This window comes from Lissotriton vulgaris, chromosome 10 (assembly GCF_964263255.1).
Source record: "Lissotriton vulgaris chromosome 10, aLisVul1.2, whole genome shotgun sequence".
NCBI lineage: Eukaryota > Metazoa > Chordata > Amphibia > Caudata > Salamandridae > Lissotriton > Lissotriton vulgaris.
Window position 1 is genome coordinate 437,208,727 of NC_141698.1, and position 14,423 is coordinate 437,223,149.

Genomic DNA, 14,423 nt, shown 5'->3' on the forward strand with positions numbered 1-14,423 from the left:
AACGCAAAAAACATTCATCATTTAAAAAAAATTATTATTAAAACATCATACTGTCAATTATACAATGGTTTTTGTTAAAAATTACTGGGACATAGGAACGAAAAAGACCTGCAGACACCCCCCCACCCCCCCATCCCCCAGCACCATTAGACCGTCAGGGGTGAGTAGCACGCTTACAATTCCCTGATTGATTGATTGTTTGATAGGGACAATGAAGTGTATCAATGGTAAGCAATGGATCAACCCTAGAATATAGGTGTTTCAGAGCAGTATGGACATGAGAGTATAATGACAAGGTTGTCCTCTTAACCTATTATTTTTAAGGGTCCTGCAAATGTCTTACACCTGTCAAGCTATTATGCTTGACCAGTAACTAAAATAGATTATGGCCTGGAGCAATGCTGAAGCCATGACCAGGTATACCATAAAAAGACAAAACATAACATAATTGCCTACTGTAGGCTTCACAACAGTTCTTCGTAAAAAGGGCATATAGTTGGTGTTCCGGTGATGTGATCAGTGAAAAAGAAGGTGCATACCTTTTGGTAATTGATTACAATCATTACAATTTGCTTGAGTTTAACTTTGATACAAAGCATACCTGTTTAAATGTGAATGTGTATTGGCCTTGATACATGGTGAGCAAACCCCAAGTAGACCTCTTGAGCCTAGGACATGCTATAATAAGGTTATGTGGATTTTGAGAGCTGCCAGGCTCCATGGATGTGGTGTCATTACATTTATTTGGGCCCAAAGCAGCCTTTTTTGGATGAAATGTTTGCACAAAGACATATTATTCACCTTAAAGCAGGCACCTATTTCTATAGAAAAGGTATATTTACAACTATCCAGTCAGTGAACTTAGATAGTTATGGGAAAGACATATGGATGTGCAGGTATTCCTGAATACTGCAGCACATGTGTAATGACAAGGGTACCGACGAGCTCTGTAGACTACCTGCCAGGTTAATGTATTTTCCTCACATGATCAATGTGGCTTGGTACAACCATTGCAGGTTTGGTATCACATCGGTGGGCAAGAAACTTCAAACATAGTAAGCTGAGCACGATCAAAGGCCGCAGACTGCCTGGTCTTGAATAATGCAAAGACAAAGCTATTGAAGCATGTTCAAGGGCATTTTGCATCCATCACTTTAGACATACTTTTTTGAGGTCTTGCTAGATGAAGAGTTAGCTCAGACAGTCTAAAGCTAAAGTACTTAGAACTAGAAATGACCCGCGGTAGTCTTGAAAAACTAATTTCACATAGTCTACAATAAAAAAAATATATTTCTCACTGAAAAAAACGAAGGTTACAGAGACATTATAGTTAGGTTTAGATTTTACACGCACAAAACCTGAGATATTCAGCAGTTATACTAATTGTTATCTCAAGTAACTTCTCATCAATAATTTCACTGAAAATGTTGCAATGATATTTTCAATGGTGTAATAGAAGATGTCATGAGTGATGTAAAATGTGTGGTAATTAGCAATGCATTGCAAGGGCATGAGGTATGGTTACTTTAGGGCCCAGTTATAGTTCCTTGAGATAAGTATAACGCTAGCTGCTGACTTTCTATGGTTTACTGTGTGTAAAATCTGAACCTAACTGTAACATCTCTGTAACCTTTGCTCTTTTCAGTACATTTTAAGGCTTTTTAAATTATATTTCCTAACTAGAATGTCCCTGTAACCTTTGGTTTTTTAGTGAATTTCACTGGTTCTTTGTAATATAAATTGTACTACAATTTGACCCACAAGTTCAATTTACAAATCTGTATTTTCACAAGTATAGAAATAAATACATTTTAGTCACATATTCATTCTTAATATATATTTAAAAATTAAAAGTTAAGGTAAGGTATCTTACGTAGTATTTCTATAAATACAATGCACAAAGTCTTTCTTTTTCGAAAATTCCTTTTAAGGGATGCGCAAATCCGCTGCAAATCCTTGATCAGATAAGGGGTCTACTGGTTAGACTGCACACATTCAATACTAAAACAACAACACATTTAATAGAAACATATGATTTTGCAATTCTATAAGTGTATCACTGTCGGTGTGTGAGTGGCTGTGAGAGTGGGTGTGGGAGTGGTTGTGTGGGTGTGTGAGTGGGTGTTTGAATGGTTGTGTGTGTCTCTGAGTGGATGTGTGGGTCTGTGAGAGGGTGTGTGAGTGGTTTTGAGTCTCTGGAAATGGGTGTGTGAGTGGTTTTGTGGGTCTGTGAATGGTTGTTTGAGTGGTTTTGTGAGTGTTTGTGTGAATAGATGTATGGGTGTGTGAGTGGATGTGACAGTGGTTGTGGGGGGATGAGAGTGGGTTTGCGAGTGGCTATGTGGGTCTGTGGGTGGGTGTAGGAGTGGTTTATGGGTCTGCAAGTGGGGTTGTGAGTGGCTGTATGGTTGAGTGGGTTTGAGAGTGGCCATGTGAGTCTGTGATTGAGTTAGGGAGGGGTTTGTGGGTCTGAGTGGCTGGGATTGTGTGGGTGTGTGAGTGGTTGTGTGGGTGGGTGTGAAGTATATGAGTGGATGTGGGTGAGTGGCTGTATAGTTGTGTGGGTAGATCTGTGGGTTGGTGTGTGGGTGTTTGAACAGTTGTGCGAGTGGATATGTGAATGGTTTTGTGGGTGTTAGTGGCTGTATGGGTATGTGAGTCATTCTGTGGATGTTTAAATGGGCGTGTGAGTGGCTGTGTGGGTCTGTGAGTGAATGAGTGAGTGGTTTTGTAGATGTGTGAGTAAGCGTGTAAGTGGATGTGTGGGTGCTTAAGTGGGGGGTTTTGTGGGTCCGAGTGTGTGAGTGAGTGGTTGTGTGGGTTTGTGAGTGGTTGTGTGAGTGGCTGTGTGTGAGTGCATGTGTGGGTCTATGAGTGGGTGTGTGAGTGGCTCTCTGGGTTTTTGGGTGGATGTGTGAGTGACTGTATGGCTGTATGAGTGGCTGTATAGATGTGTAAGTGGTTGTGGGGGTATGTGAGCGTGTGAGTGGGTCAGTGAGTGGATGTATGCATTTTTTTATTTGGAGTCTGGATCTGCTGTGAATTCACACTGGGGAAGTGCTGAGCGCTGCAAAGGATAAACGGATCCTTGTGTATGCAAAAAAAATGTTTTTCCACAATTTCGTCCCCATGAGGTATCCCTCACAGATCCCTCCATCAGTCCCATGGGGTCAGGATACCTCTATCCTGACCCCTTATATCCTAATTTTACTTTATTCCCCCTCCACTCAGGAACTGTGTCTCGATTCACTAAATGGAGGCAGCAACTTTTCTCTTAAGTTGAGATCAACCAATCACGGCATTGTTGTTCATGCATGGATCTGCGGGTCCTTTACGGTGGATCTGCAGTGGATCCATGTCTCTAGATATGAATACATATTTTTTTCTTTAATAACTCAAACTACTGAACAGATTTAAACCAAATAACAAAAAGCACTCTTTCTGGATCAAGATATAACTTTCTGCTAAATTTGGTGTAATTCTGTTCAGAGGTTCGGGCTGTAGTCGTACCTAAAATCCCTATGGGAAATTGCATGTGAAAAACGCATTTCCCCTCTCCCCTTTTTATCATCCTCTGCTTGATGAATCCCCCAGAAACTTTCCAGACAGCAGCTGAAGTGCCTGGCATACTTGTTGGGAAAATGTGTGAAGATTCGTTAAACGGCGACAAAGTTATTAGCGAAGCAAGAACTGCTTTTCCTATGGAAACTAGGTCCTAACTGTAACTACCTTCTGGCAACCACCAGTAGGTAATATATATAGAAATGTAGGTATGTGCTTCTGTCTGCCTGTCTGGGGCATGATAACAATAGTGCAGGTTATATTATCTGTGTCTCCCTAATCTGAGCATATGATGCAACTAGTGTAGGATTTACTGTTTGTGTGTGTGTGTGTGTGTGTATGTACTTTTGCTAATCATAAAATAGAAATGGTGCAGTGTTTCTGAATTCCTCAGACTTGGTACACATGGTGTTGCTTCCAGTACCTGTGTAGCTGTACTAAGCAGGCATTGCAAAACTTGAAGTCACGCTGTTTTGTCACACTCGACACATGATGGAAAGAGTGCAGATTGTATAATTTTTGTTGCACATGATTCAGTGCATTGGGTGCAATTGCAATCTGTTTGTGGTTCTTGCTGAAATAAGCATGATATACAACCTGTGCATGATTATTCAGTTCCTGTCATTTGAGGTTCCAGATGCAGACCTTGATGAACTCAATTTACATTTAATCTCTCAGTCTTCCTGCTTTGGTGGGACGTTGTGCAGGTTTTTAGACCAAGTTGGCACTTCTTGTCCCCAGCAGCCTCCCACTTGTCATCTGGTTATGGTGATCATCCTCTCCAAGAACCACATTTGTTTTATTAAAATGGAAGACATTGCCTGTGGCTGCCAGCGGTTGACATGACTAAGCTGCTGATTGTCCTAGAAAATCCAAATGCATCTGAATTACTCCAGTCATTGACTGTGATTGGCTAATTAGAACAACCTAGACTAAACTGGACCCTGTGGCAATATGCATCTCAATTCTGATTTTCCAAGTAGAAAATTCACATTGAAAATATAGTTTCAGCATTGTAACACACACAGCTAACTATGTGTATCTCCAGAGAATGTAATATTGTGTAGATTGTTTTGTATTGTGCGTGGTACTGTATAGTAAAAATAAGTTGCCCTATCTGGTTTAATGTAATGCAGGGTGGAATGGTGTGGTTGTGAGAGATGTGGTGTGGAGCTGCATAGTTTTGTACGATGTGGGGGGTTATGTGGTGGCACGTGGTTTCTGAAGCGATGTTCTATGATTACACTAGGTGTGAAGTGAGGTTCTGTGGTGTAAACCACAATATGGTGCAAAATGGTAGAGCATGATTTTGGGTATAGTTTGTGTGGTGGGGTATGTTTTTTGCCTGTACACGATGAGTGTTGTTACGTTTGGGATGGGTATTTTATAATATTGGGTGAGGGGATGTTTTTTGATGTTGGGCCCTTGGTTTAGTTAATGTGTTTTGCCCAGACAATTCACTTTCAGAACAACAAGCCTACTCACCCTCAAGATTTCACCTGAGCATAACCAAGCTTTACAGACCACATATGTTGGTGGGAGCCTCTCCAGTCTGGCAAGTAATGCCCCTTGCTGTGTACTTGTGAATCTCAGTATTCTGCTGTTTAATGAGGCTTGGCTGGCATGTTACCAGTTCTGTCTTTCCACCTCCTTAAGTTTGTGTCTGTATGACATTTATGATGTGTGATACAGGAGTGTGATGTGAAACAGGGTGATGTTTCGAATACTAGATGTTGTTTGGTGTGGTATGATGTGTATTTTGAAATTATGTGGTGTGGTAAATGTGATGTGGTGTTAGCATTATGTGGTATGGTCGGTGTGTGGTATTCAGTGTATTGATTTTATGGCATACAATGTTTTCTTATGTAGTCCGGGGCGTAATGCCGGGGTGCACCCGAAACCTTCAAGGGGACCCCATTAAATGATAAGTATTGTCAGGTATGGGAAATTCAGGGCCACTGATCACATTATACAAAGGAGGGCATAATTATGCGTTACGTCTCTGCATGCAGAGTGGCGGTGGTGCTGTGAATTTGGATTTTGCTGTGTGTTCTGTGTGTCATGTATGTGATCTAGTTTGATCTCTTGGTATGTTATATTGGTTATTGTATTTGGTTATGCTATTGGGTATGCTGTGATGCAATGTGGCCAGGTGTTTGGTGCGATATTGTAGATTATTCCCCCATCCATATTTTTTTGCCTGGATTCCCCTTCAGTCTCTTCCTGGAAGAGAACAGTAATGGCCGCCACTGCTTACAATCACCCAGGAGCAGATGGTGACCACACACCACTCTTGGGGGCGGCAACAGGCTGTGAAGGCGACACCTCCAGGTCCCTTCATATCCTCTGAACTGCCTGTGATGTTGCAGAACTGGAAACCCCAGGAAAATAAGCCGTTCAAATCCAATTAAAACTCCCAGACTTCAAAGCTCTGAAGTGAGCAGAGAGCCAGGGGCTTGTTAATTTGAACGGCAAACATGGAAACAGAGAGGCCGCTAAGCTCACAGGTGCTACTGTTAATACAACAGTGAACCGGAGGTTTGTTGTTAATACACAAGTGAGCCGGAGGTTTCTTGTCACTTTCCTTGCAGTCTTGTGTCTATTTTTGTAGGCATATCCTTTACCATTCTGTCTAATTCAAAAGGCCTTACCAGGGAAGCTCCCTCTAGAAGCCACATGTAGGGTATTGCATCCAGATTTGGAGCCCCCTTTGTACTGTGCCCAGTTCTGATAGTGTGGCCTGGATTAATGCGTCCACTCGGAATGCTTCCTCTGTACTATTCAGAAGGCCTCGTGCTGAGCATTGTCAGCTTCCTGAGGTATTATAGGGTGTAATTTGTTCAGCGACGAAACCTTCATCTGTTGTATGGTCTAGACCTGGAAAACAAACTTGGAGCATGCTTTCCTGCTTACCAGTCCTCAACAGGAGATTAGTGCTCTCTTTAACCCGTTCAGCGCGGCGCGAATTTTCGCACTGTGCTGAACGTTCTTAAAAACGGGTGTGGTCATGACGGAACGGTTCCATCATGAGCACAGCCCAAACGACGCTCATGACGGAACCGTTCCGTCATGAGCGTGGAAGGGGTTAAAGGTGTATAAAGTTGCAGATATGTTTTCAACCTCCACAAAGGTCTTTGCAAGACTTTGCAGCTTGGAAATTTATTTTGCTTTGCCAGTTCACGCAAAACGTGCAACTTTTGCAACAATTGTTGCCATGCACGTACACGTGATCAGGGCACAAGTCCTTAATAAAAAGTGGGGGGACTAACCAAGTTAGGGAGTATGCAAATGACTTCACAGCGCATGACATCACGGAGTATGAAATCACATGTGACATCACAGGAAGTGTCCTCACAAGAAGTGACATCTGTTCTTAACACCTCAAACATATGTTTAGGATGAGTACATTTGAGTGCATTACAAGCTTTAACAAATGAGATTTTGTGTCAGGTTGTGCTTAAAAAAAGTGATGCAACCCAAACGCAAAATTTGGGCCTCAATTTATACATTTAAAAAAAAAACTCTACCACAAAGAAATTGCTAACAAAGAGAAATTTCACAGTAAATCTGTTCTGCTTAATTGGTGGCAGAGTCTGCATTTTAAAATATCTTATGGGGTTAAGGCACCTGCTGCAGCGATTTATGTGTCCATTTAATCTCAAGGAAAATATTAATGGTAAAATAACTCTTGAGGTTAACGCATTAGCGGGAGAGATCTGTGTTTTGTCTAGCCTCAGTTTTTAATCAAAGTAGCATAGAGTGTTAACATGTCTCCGGCAAATGTGACATGCAGAGGACTGATTTGTATTTTATGTAGATGGGTAAGTGGGTTACTGCTTTGAACAAAGAGATTCTTTTGTCACTTGCAATTCATAAATTGCAATCCTTCTCATAAAGCACAGTGAGCTATTAAGGACATGTGACTCCTACACCTTGAAACCCTCACTGTCTTATCTAACACATCCTGGACGCTGATTACATTTACATTTATATGGTTTATTGTCAATGTATACCTGTGTTGTAAAGCGCTCTGACATGCTGCATTGGGATGATTAGCTATATAAAAGAAATAAAACAAAATAGTTGTATTTAAATTGTTATTTGTGTAAATACTGTGAGAGACTAACACATCTGGCATTCTTATAGTGAATTCAAATCTCTTATATATAGGGACTGAACAAAGTCAAAACCATGCCTCTCTTAAGTACTTGTGAAGTAACAATAAGTTGTGTGCATTTCTTTCCCTTCAAATGCATTGCTTCTAGGTGTGAGGCTCCAGATAGCTCCCAGCCAGGATACTTGAACAAAAGAAGGTCTAGAGGCCCCTTAACTGCGGCCTTTGTTTTGTGCCCAGCTGAAATATAAAATAGCATAGCCCCCTCGCTGCCTCCACGGTTGCTGCTTGGAACGAAAGCAGACAACGTGCAGGCACTTCAGAATGTGTACCAGTATCACTGGGAAGAGTTCAGCATATTTTAGTGGGGCCAACTTTCTTGGCAGGGTGGACGGTGTCCACTCTGTGAAAATAGTGGGTGGACACCGCTTACCTGTGTGTACCATTGACTTGTGCCCTGCTCATGATACAATCACAATTGTTCTGAACTAGATATATTTCACAATAACCAATTCAGTATCCGCTTAATTGGGATGTGAATAGTGTACGAATATTGCACTCCCGATCTTTTCCCGCGTTACATTTCAGCAGCACAAAAACTGGAGAAATGTTCAGTTAGGATATTACTAAAAAATAAAGATTTACTAGGAAAATACTGTCTGGGACCATAGATGCCCATGTAAGTCCCCATTTGGCAAGGCACATTCAGAGCTAAAGTTGGAATGGTGTGATATTCCCGTTGCTCTAATTACTGATTGGTTTTTCCGGGAGCCGGAATACCGCATTGAGTGAGGAACTTGGTGTTCTTCTTCTGTGCAAGAAAATCCTTTGCATGAAGTAAACTTTTCGAGAAACCTTGGCGATCATTCTCCATTGTGCATGCAAAAGCTCAACCACGGGTAAATTTGCAAAGAAAAATCCAGCATATATGTTCCCGCTTAACTGATTTCGATTAGAGAAATATCTGTCACTCTTACAACTTGGAACAACTCTTTTTGGGAGGGCGGGAGCAAAAACCTGGAAACTTCACAAAGGTCGAAAATGGGAAACTTTTCAAAACTTAGCCCAAAAACAGATTGTGCCTTTAGTTTTTGAATGGTGTAAGCTACAAGACCTCCGCGGAGAGGAGTCAACTTGTAAACGTGTACACTGGAAAAAGACGGATTGGGTCTTAATAGAAGCTTTCATAAGGGGATCTTGTGCACTAGAAGAGTCCAGTATTGGTCTGTGGAAGGTCACTCCTTGAGTCCAAGGCCGCTACATGAGACTGAAGAATGGCAAACGGAGGAGAAAATCTATAGGAAATGTTATAAAATATTCACCTTGCAGGAATGCTGAAGTTAAAGAAAACAAATGAGTGCGAAAAACAGGCCGGCGTTAGAAATTGGGGTGTGTCCTATGGAATAAAGAAGGCTGAAGCTGGAGAACATGTAGGGTGATCATATTTTAACCTAGGCAGTACATTGGGCATTATTGATGGTCCTGACAGTAAATTGGGCATTCTTTATGGCCTTGGCCTAGGCAGTAAATTGGGCATTCTTGATGGCCTTGATGGTCATTATCTGCCTAAGATCTGCCTTCTAAGATGTTAGCGACTGAGTTAGTTTGTTTATAGCTGCCTCTTACACATGTCTGAGGCAGGGACCGGCACGGTCAAATCCTCCAAAGGAGGAAAGCCATGGGTGGGCATTTATTGCACTGGGGCACCTACATAAATAGATAAACATCAACTAGGTGGGCAGAGAAGAGAAGCTTGTGATCTATACTATGTGTGGGCAACTGATAGGCTACGACTTTAAGGTAGACTCCATCTACAGGAGGTGACTAAAGGTAGAACGACTGGTTGGGGAGACCCTGCTTGTCAAGCATTGCCTTCTCTATTGTTCATATTGATGAGCAGTGCTCACTACCCATAAGGCCAATATGTTTCTGATTCTGACTTCTGCAACATATTTTTATCATCGGTGTTGTCTCTAGCTTTTTATCAGTGAATGTCTCTAGTTTCAGCCTTGCCCTTATTCATGTTTTCTTCAGCTGCTCTATGTGCTGGACCCATTTGTGGCTGAGAGGAATAGGGCTAACGGATACAATTGTCCAGCATACATCTTACATTAACACCATCACTCCTAAGGGAGGGCCAATTTGTAAGTATGTCCCAAAAAAATCACAGAAATAAAAACCTGAACAGGATGTGTAACATTTAGCCGAAAAGTGTGCTGTTGTGTTGAGAGTCCAAGAAACCAGCTATCATGTTACACAAAATTCCAAATTAATCTTAGAATGTTAAATTAAAAATGAAGTAAAAAGGTGGCCACCTTGTGTGCATGCACAGATGCCATCTTTAAATTACTTTTCTTTTTCTGCAAGAAAAAATCTTTCAAGATGGCCACCTCCTTTGCATGTGCACGCATGACGGCTGTCTTATATTGACTGTACTGAACCCATAGAAAATCAATAACCAACCTCTGTGAATGTGTATGCATTAGCAGGGGTCATCTGTGAGTGTTTTTTTTTCAGTTTAATAAAAATTATTTGCAAGATGGCCGCCTTGCAATGCCCAGAGATTGCAAAGTGTGGAGAAAAAAAACATTGACAAAGCTGTAATGCTTGTATCTTCTGTTTGGACCTGAGCTCTCTTAACCACCATACCTAAAGTCCTTGATTATGCAATATAATGCCCTACAAACATGCAGAGGTTTCTGGTATTGGCTAATTGCCAGTCTTGTAATGGCCTTGCTAAATAATCTATTTTTGCCACTTGCTTTGATTACCATAGTATATTTCAGGTTTGAGAGGCGAGGGTGGTATCAATTGTTACACCATGTGCTATATGAGACAATTAATGTTTTTCACTACAGTGTTCCCAATTTGCATTGTATTCAATGAATCCGGTTTAGGTTTTTTTATTAGCTGGCTTTAAAAACGAGCATTGCCAAAGGCTACAGCTCTAGCCTTATGGAACTATTGGCTTTGCCAATGCAGTATGCCAAAGCAAAATGCTTCTTTGTCAATGCTGAACAGCGTCCACAAAATAAAAAATAAGAAAAAAAGATGGCATGATGTTACCACTGTGGCCGGTTGTGTCATTCAGTAGGCGCATGTATGCATCACAAAACACCAGGGAAAGAGCTGGTAAACATGTGCTCTCATTGGGTAATTAACCAAAAAGAAAAAAGTAGTTCCCTAAATGTGAGCAGTGGAAGGATACAAGTCAGCCAATGAAAGGAATGGTAAAGTGAGGACGCTTCAGGGGAGGGACAAACACAAGAAGAGAAAGACAAAGCATTGAATATGAAGCAAATAAATGAGTGACGATAAAGCCAACCAATGGTAAGCAGGGCGGACTGTAAGCCCGATGTGGGTTCACAACACGTCTTTGACAACCAGACAGCCAGTGCTGTCTGGTAGCGGAGACTGGTAGGCAAGACCTGAAAGGACCAAATCAGACTGTTGCCTGCGCAACCTCTGTAATCACGCTGCCTATGTTGGGGCTATCTGTGTGCGTGAATCTGTTTGTTGTCACTTTGTTCACCTGGGATTATTTTATGTGGTCTCTGTAGCCTGTGTTGTATGTGTCTCCTGAAAGAAACCGTGATTATCCTTATGTGGAAGAGGATTAAACAAAGATGCTTGGTGATTAGAGACCAAGTGAGTCCGCACAGTATCAACAATGTCTGAGTTGTGAGTCCTGTACAGGTCCTCGTGTAGGAGGATCAATCAATCAGGGGTTTATAAAGCGCATTACTCACCTGTGAGGGTCTCAAGGCATGGTGCAATGTCAAACAATGGTTTCGTGTATGTGGTTGTCTGTGTTTGGTTGCATCAAAAATGACATTTTTCTTTGCTTTATCCATTTGCAGCTTGCAACTGTAACTTGCACGCCCGGCGGTGCCGCTTCAACATGGAGCTCTACAAGCTGTCCGGTAGGAAGAGTGGCGGAGTGTGCCTGAACTGCCGGCACAATACCGCGGGCCGTCACTGCCATTACTGCAAAGAGGGATTCTACAGGGACATGAGCAAGATCATCACGGACCGCAAAGCCTGCAAAGGTATGAAAACATTCAACAATGGGCGCTTAGTCTTGAAAAAAACCCTCTTCCGTAAGGAGGGGCCAACATACTTTTTTCATATGGTTATTCATATATCCCCTGTTTCAACAGCCATTTATCTAGTGGGGATTGCCATTAGTATTATCTGCAGGCACTCTTTGTGTTTGCTTGACAATGCGCCATATGTATCCAGCAAACTTCTTTGGGTTGTGGGGGGACACGTACCTTGGCTGTGAATGTGCACAAGTACAGTTGACAGGCCAAAGCCTGTTCGTGATTGGGTGGCCAATTGAGAGTGCTCTCTCTTTTTAGAATTTGCATGTGCTCATTCGCTGCCTGGCTTCTATTAGCATAGGTTTGCATAGGTGGCAGGTTGGCACTTGAGACAAAGTCTTTCGGCCACTACTCATTCTGCTGGGATGTCTCCTGAGACATGGGAATAGGGCACTTTTGAAGAATGGAGTTCCTGTGACGGAATATGATCCTTTGCAAGAGCTTAGAAATGACAGACCAATAAAATTAGAGCAGTAGCATATGGGATCATAAAGAATTGGAGCAGGAAGCACTGACCACCATAATCCAAAATATTTACAAATGTTCAGTGCAAATCTAGACTCTATGGAAGATACAAACAGTGGAGGGTGTCTGACAAGTCAGAAAACCATATTGGGGTTGGCATACCGTTAATCCCGATACCAGGCTGAATGTCTAATAACTAGCAGAGATAGGTTTGAAGTGTGAAAATCCAAGTAACTAGCCAAATATGGTATTTCAATATAGTTCAGCCAATGGTAATTGCTTTAAAACAGGTTAAAGCCTCCGCTTCAGCAAGAAACCAGTGGTTTAGAGAGTTCATAAATATGGAAATAATTCATGGCAATAATCGCAATAACAGCAATCACTGATATTACTGGCATTATTTTAGCCTTTAGTAACAACCTAGTGGTTAGGAATCCATCGTGTATCAGGATTTTGAGCAAATGCAAGACCTGGATAAGAGGCCCTGTAAAGGTAATTAGTAATATCTGACAGGCCCTATATTCCTTAGCACCTGGGTAATGTTAACTGGCTTATTCTAATCTTAGGATGTTTGTGAGAGCCTTGACATGCTACTCGAGTGGAATGCATCCAAGTACACAATCACAGCCCAGCAGGTAGTAAATGATGTATTTATAGATGTATACACATTTAGGTACAAATATATCCTCTACGCAGGGCGTTCCAAAGAATAAAACGCGAGACAATGCAGTACATGTGAGTGGTGACCAAGTGACAGTAAATAAACCTCTTTCAACAAAACAGGAAGAATTCCCTGCCAATCGTACAAAGAATTACATACATTAATGGGTCCCCACTGTAGGAACATGGGGTCAAGGGAGCTCCTCAGATTCTGGCACATGCTCGCAGCATTGTCTTCGGAGCGAGCGTTGGAATTTCAGGGGAACCTTTAACTCCTTGTTCCTGTGGTGGAGACCTTTGGATCCCTTGCTTGCGTATTGGTAGAAGTGAAATGAAGTGACACATTTCCCTTATTTCCACTGTGTTAGTGGCATTCACTCCACTGGTATGTTGGGTGCATCCCAACATGTCCAGATGAAGATTTTATTTAAATGTTTCTTTGGTGTTGAAATGTTCTTGTTTGGCTTGAACTGTTAACCAAATGTTGTTGAACAAGGATAAATTTACGAGCTGATCTCATTATCATGTGTGATTCATTTTATGATTGGAAGTCAATTTGTCCGCTTTTGTTTAAGGCAGTATATTTTCTGCCACTGGGTCATCGCTTTGGAAAACCATGAATCGAGGATATTTTTGTTCTTACATTTGTATATAAATATAAATCATTTACTACTTGCCGAACAATTATTGTGCATTTTGAATGCATTCCACTTGGTGCAGCATGTCAAGGCTCTGACAGCTGTCCTAAATTTAATAAAACATACCACATGAATACTTGTTATTTGACTGCTCGTCAAGGTAATTGCAGGAGATAAAAATGTAAGTAATGCCTCTCATATACTTATAGTATTTTGATGTTCAAGAGTTGCAGATATCAGTCAGGCTAGAAGTCCGTTCATGTGAATCTGTGAACAGCGATACCAGTCTACATGCTGTCCAAGTGCTTGCTGTGGTGGCCGCCAAGTATGCTATCTTGTGATTTTTGTCCTGACAAATGCTCACTCCTCAGCAACTGGTGCAAATTTGACCCATTAGCAGCAGAATAAAGTGATCACATTCATTGCAAGAGCATTGACTCCGTGTAGGAACCACAGTGGCATTCAGATATGCTGGTGCAGCCAAGCCAAGGAATGCATGTGACCAAGGTATGGATCTATCTGCTGCGATCACCAAGTGAAATCCACGAACGGTAATGTTGGTGTCAGATCGCCAATCTTGCTTGTGAGGCAGAATCCTTTTCTGGTTATTTGTATTCTGTTGTAGGTTTGTAGCTCCTCTTCGATGCTCTATTTGCTTGCTGAGCTGGAGTCGCTACTCCTATCAACATCTTCTTATCTTAACCAATGATCTTTCTCCCTCTCTTCTATGCATCACTGCAACTTCCACCATTGGTCAATGGGAAAGTGTAAATCCTGACCTGTTGCCTCCAACTTTAAAACTCTTCAAAGTTAGTAATGCTGCTTAAGAAAAGGGAATTGTTGCAAGGCGCTTTTGAGATTTTGGGGATAGAAAGTGGGAAG

The 14,423-nt window shown here is 41.7% G+C and overlaps 1 protein-coding gene across 1 annotated transcript in view; it reads left to right on the forward strand.

Moving 5' to 3' along the window:
• LOC147685369 (netrin-3) overlaps positions 1-14,423 on the forward strand; it is a 197,818-nt gene that overhangs the window by 124,659 nt on the left and 58,736 nt on the right. The window contains exon 3 of the mRNA XM_086941291.1: positions 11,536-11,724. Within this exon, the coding sequence (XP_086797417.1) occupies positions 11,536-11,724 (189 nt within the window). The remainder of the gene's footprint in view (positions 1-11,535; positions 11,725-14,423) is intronic.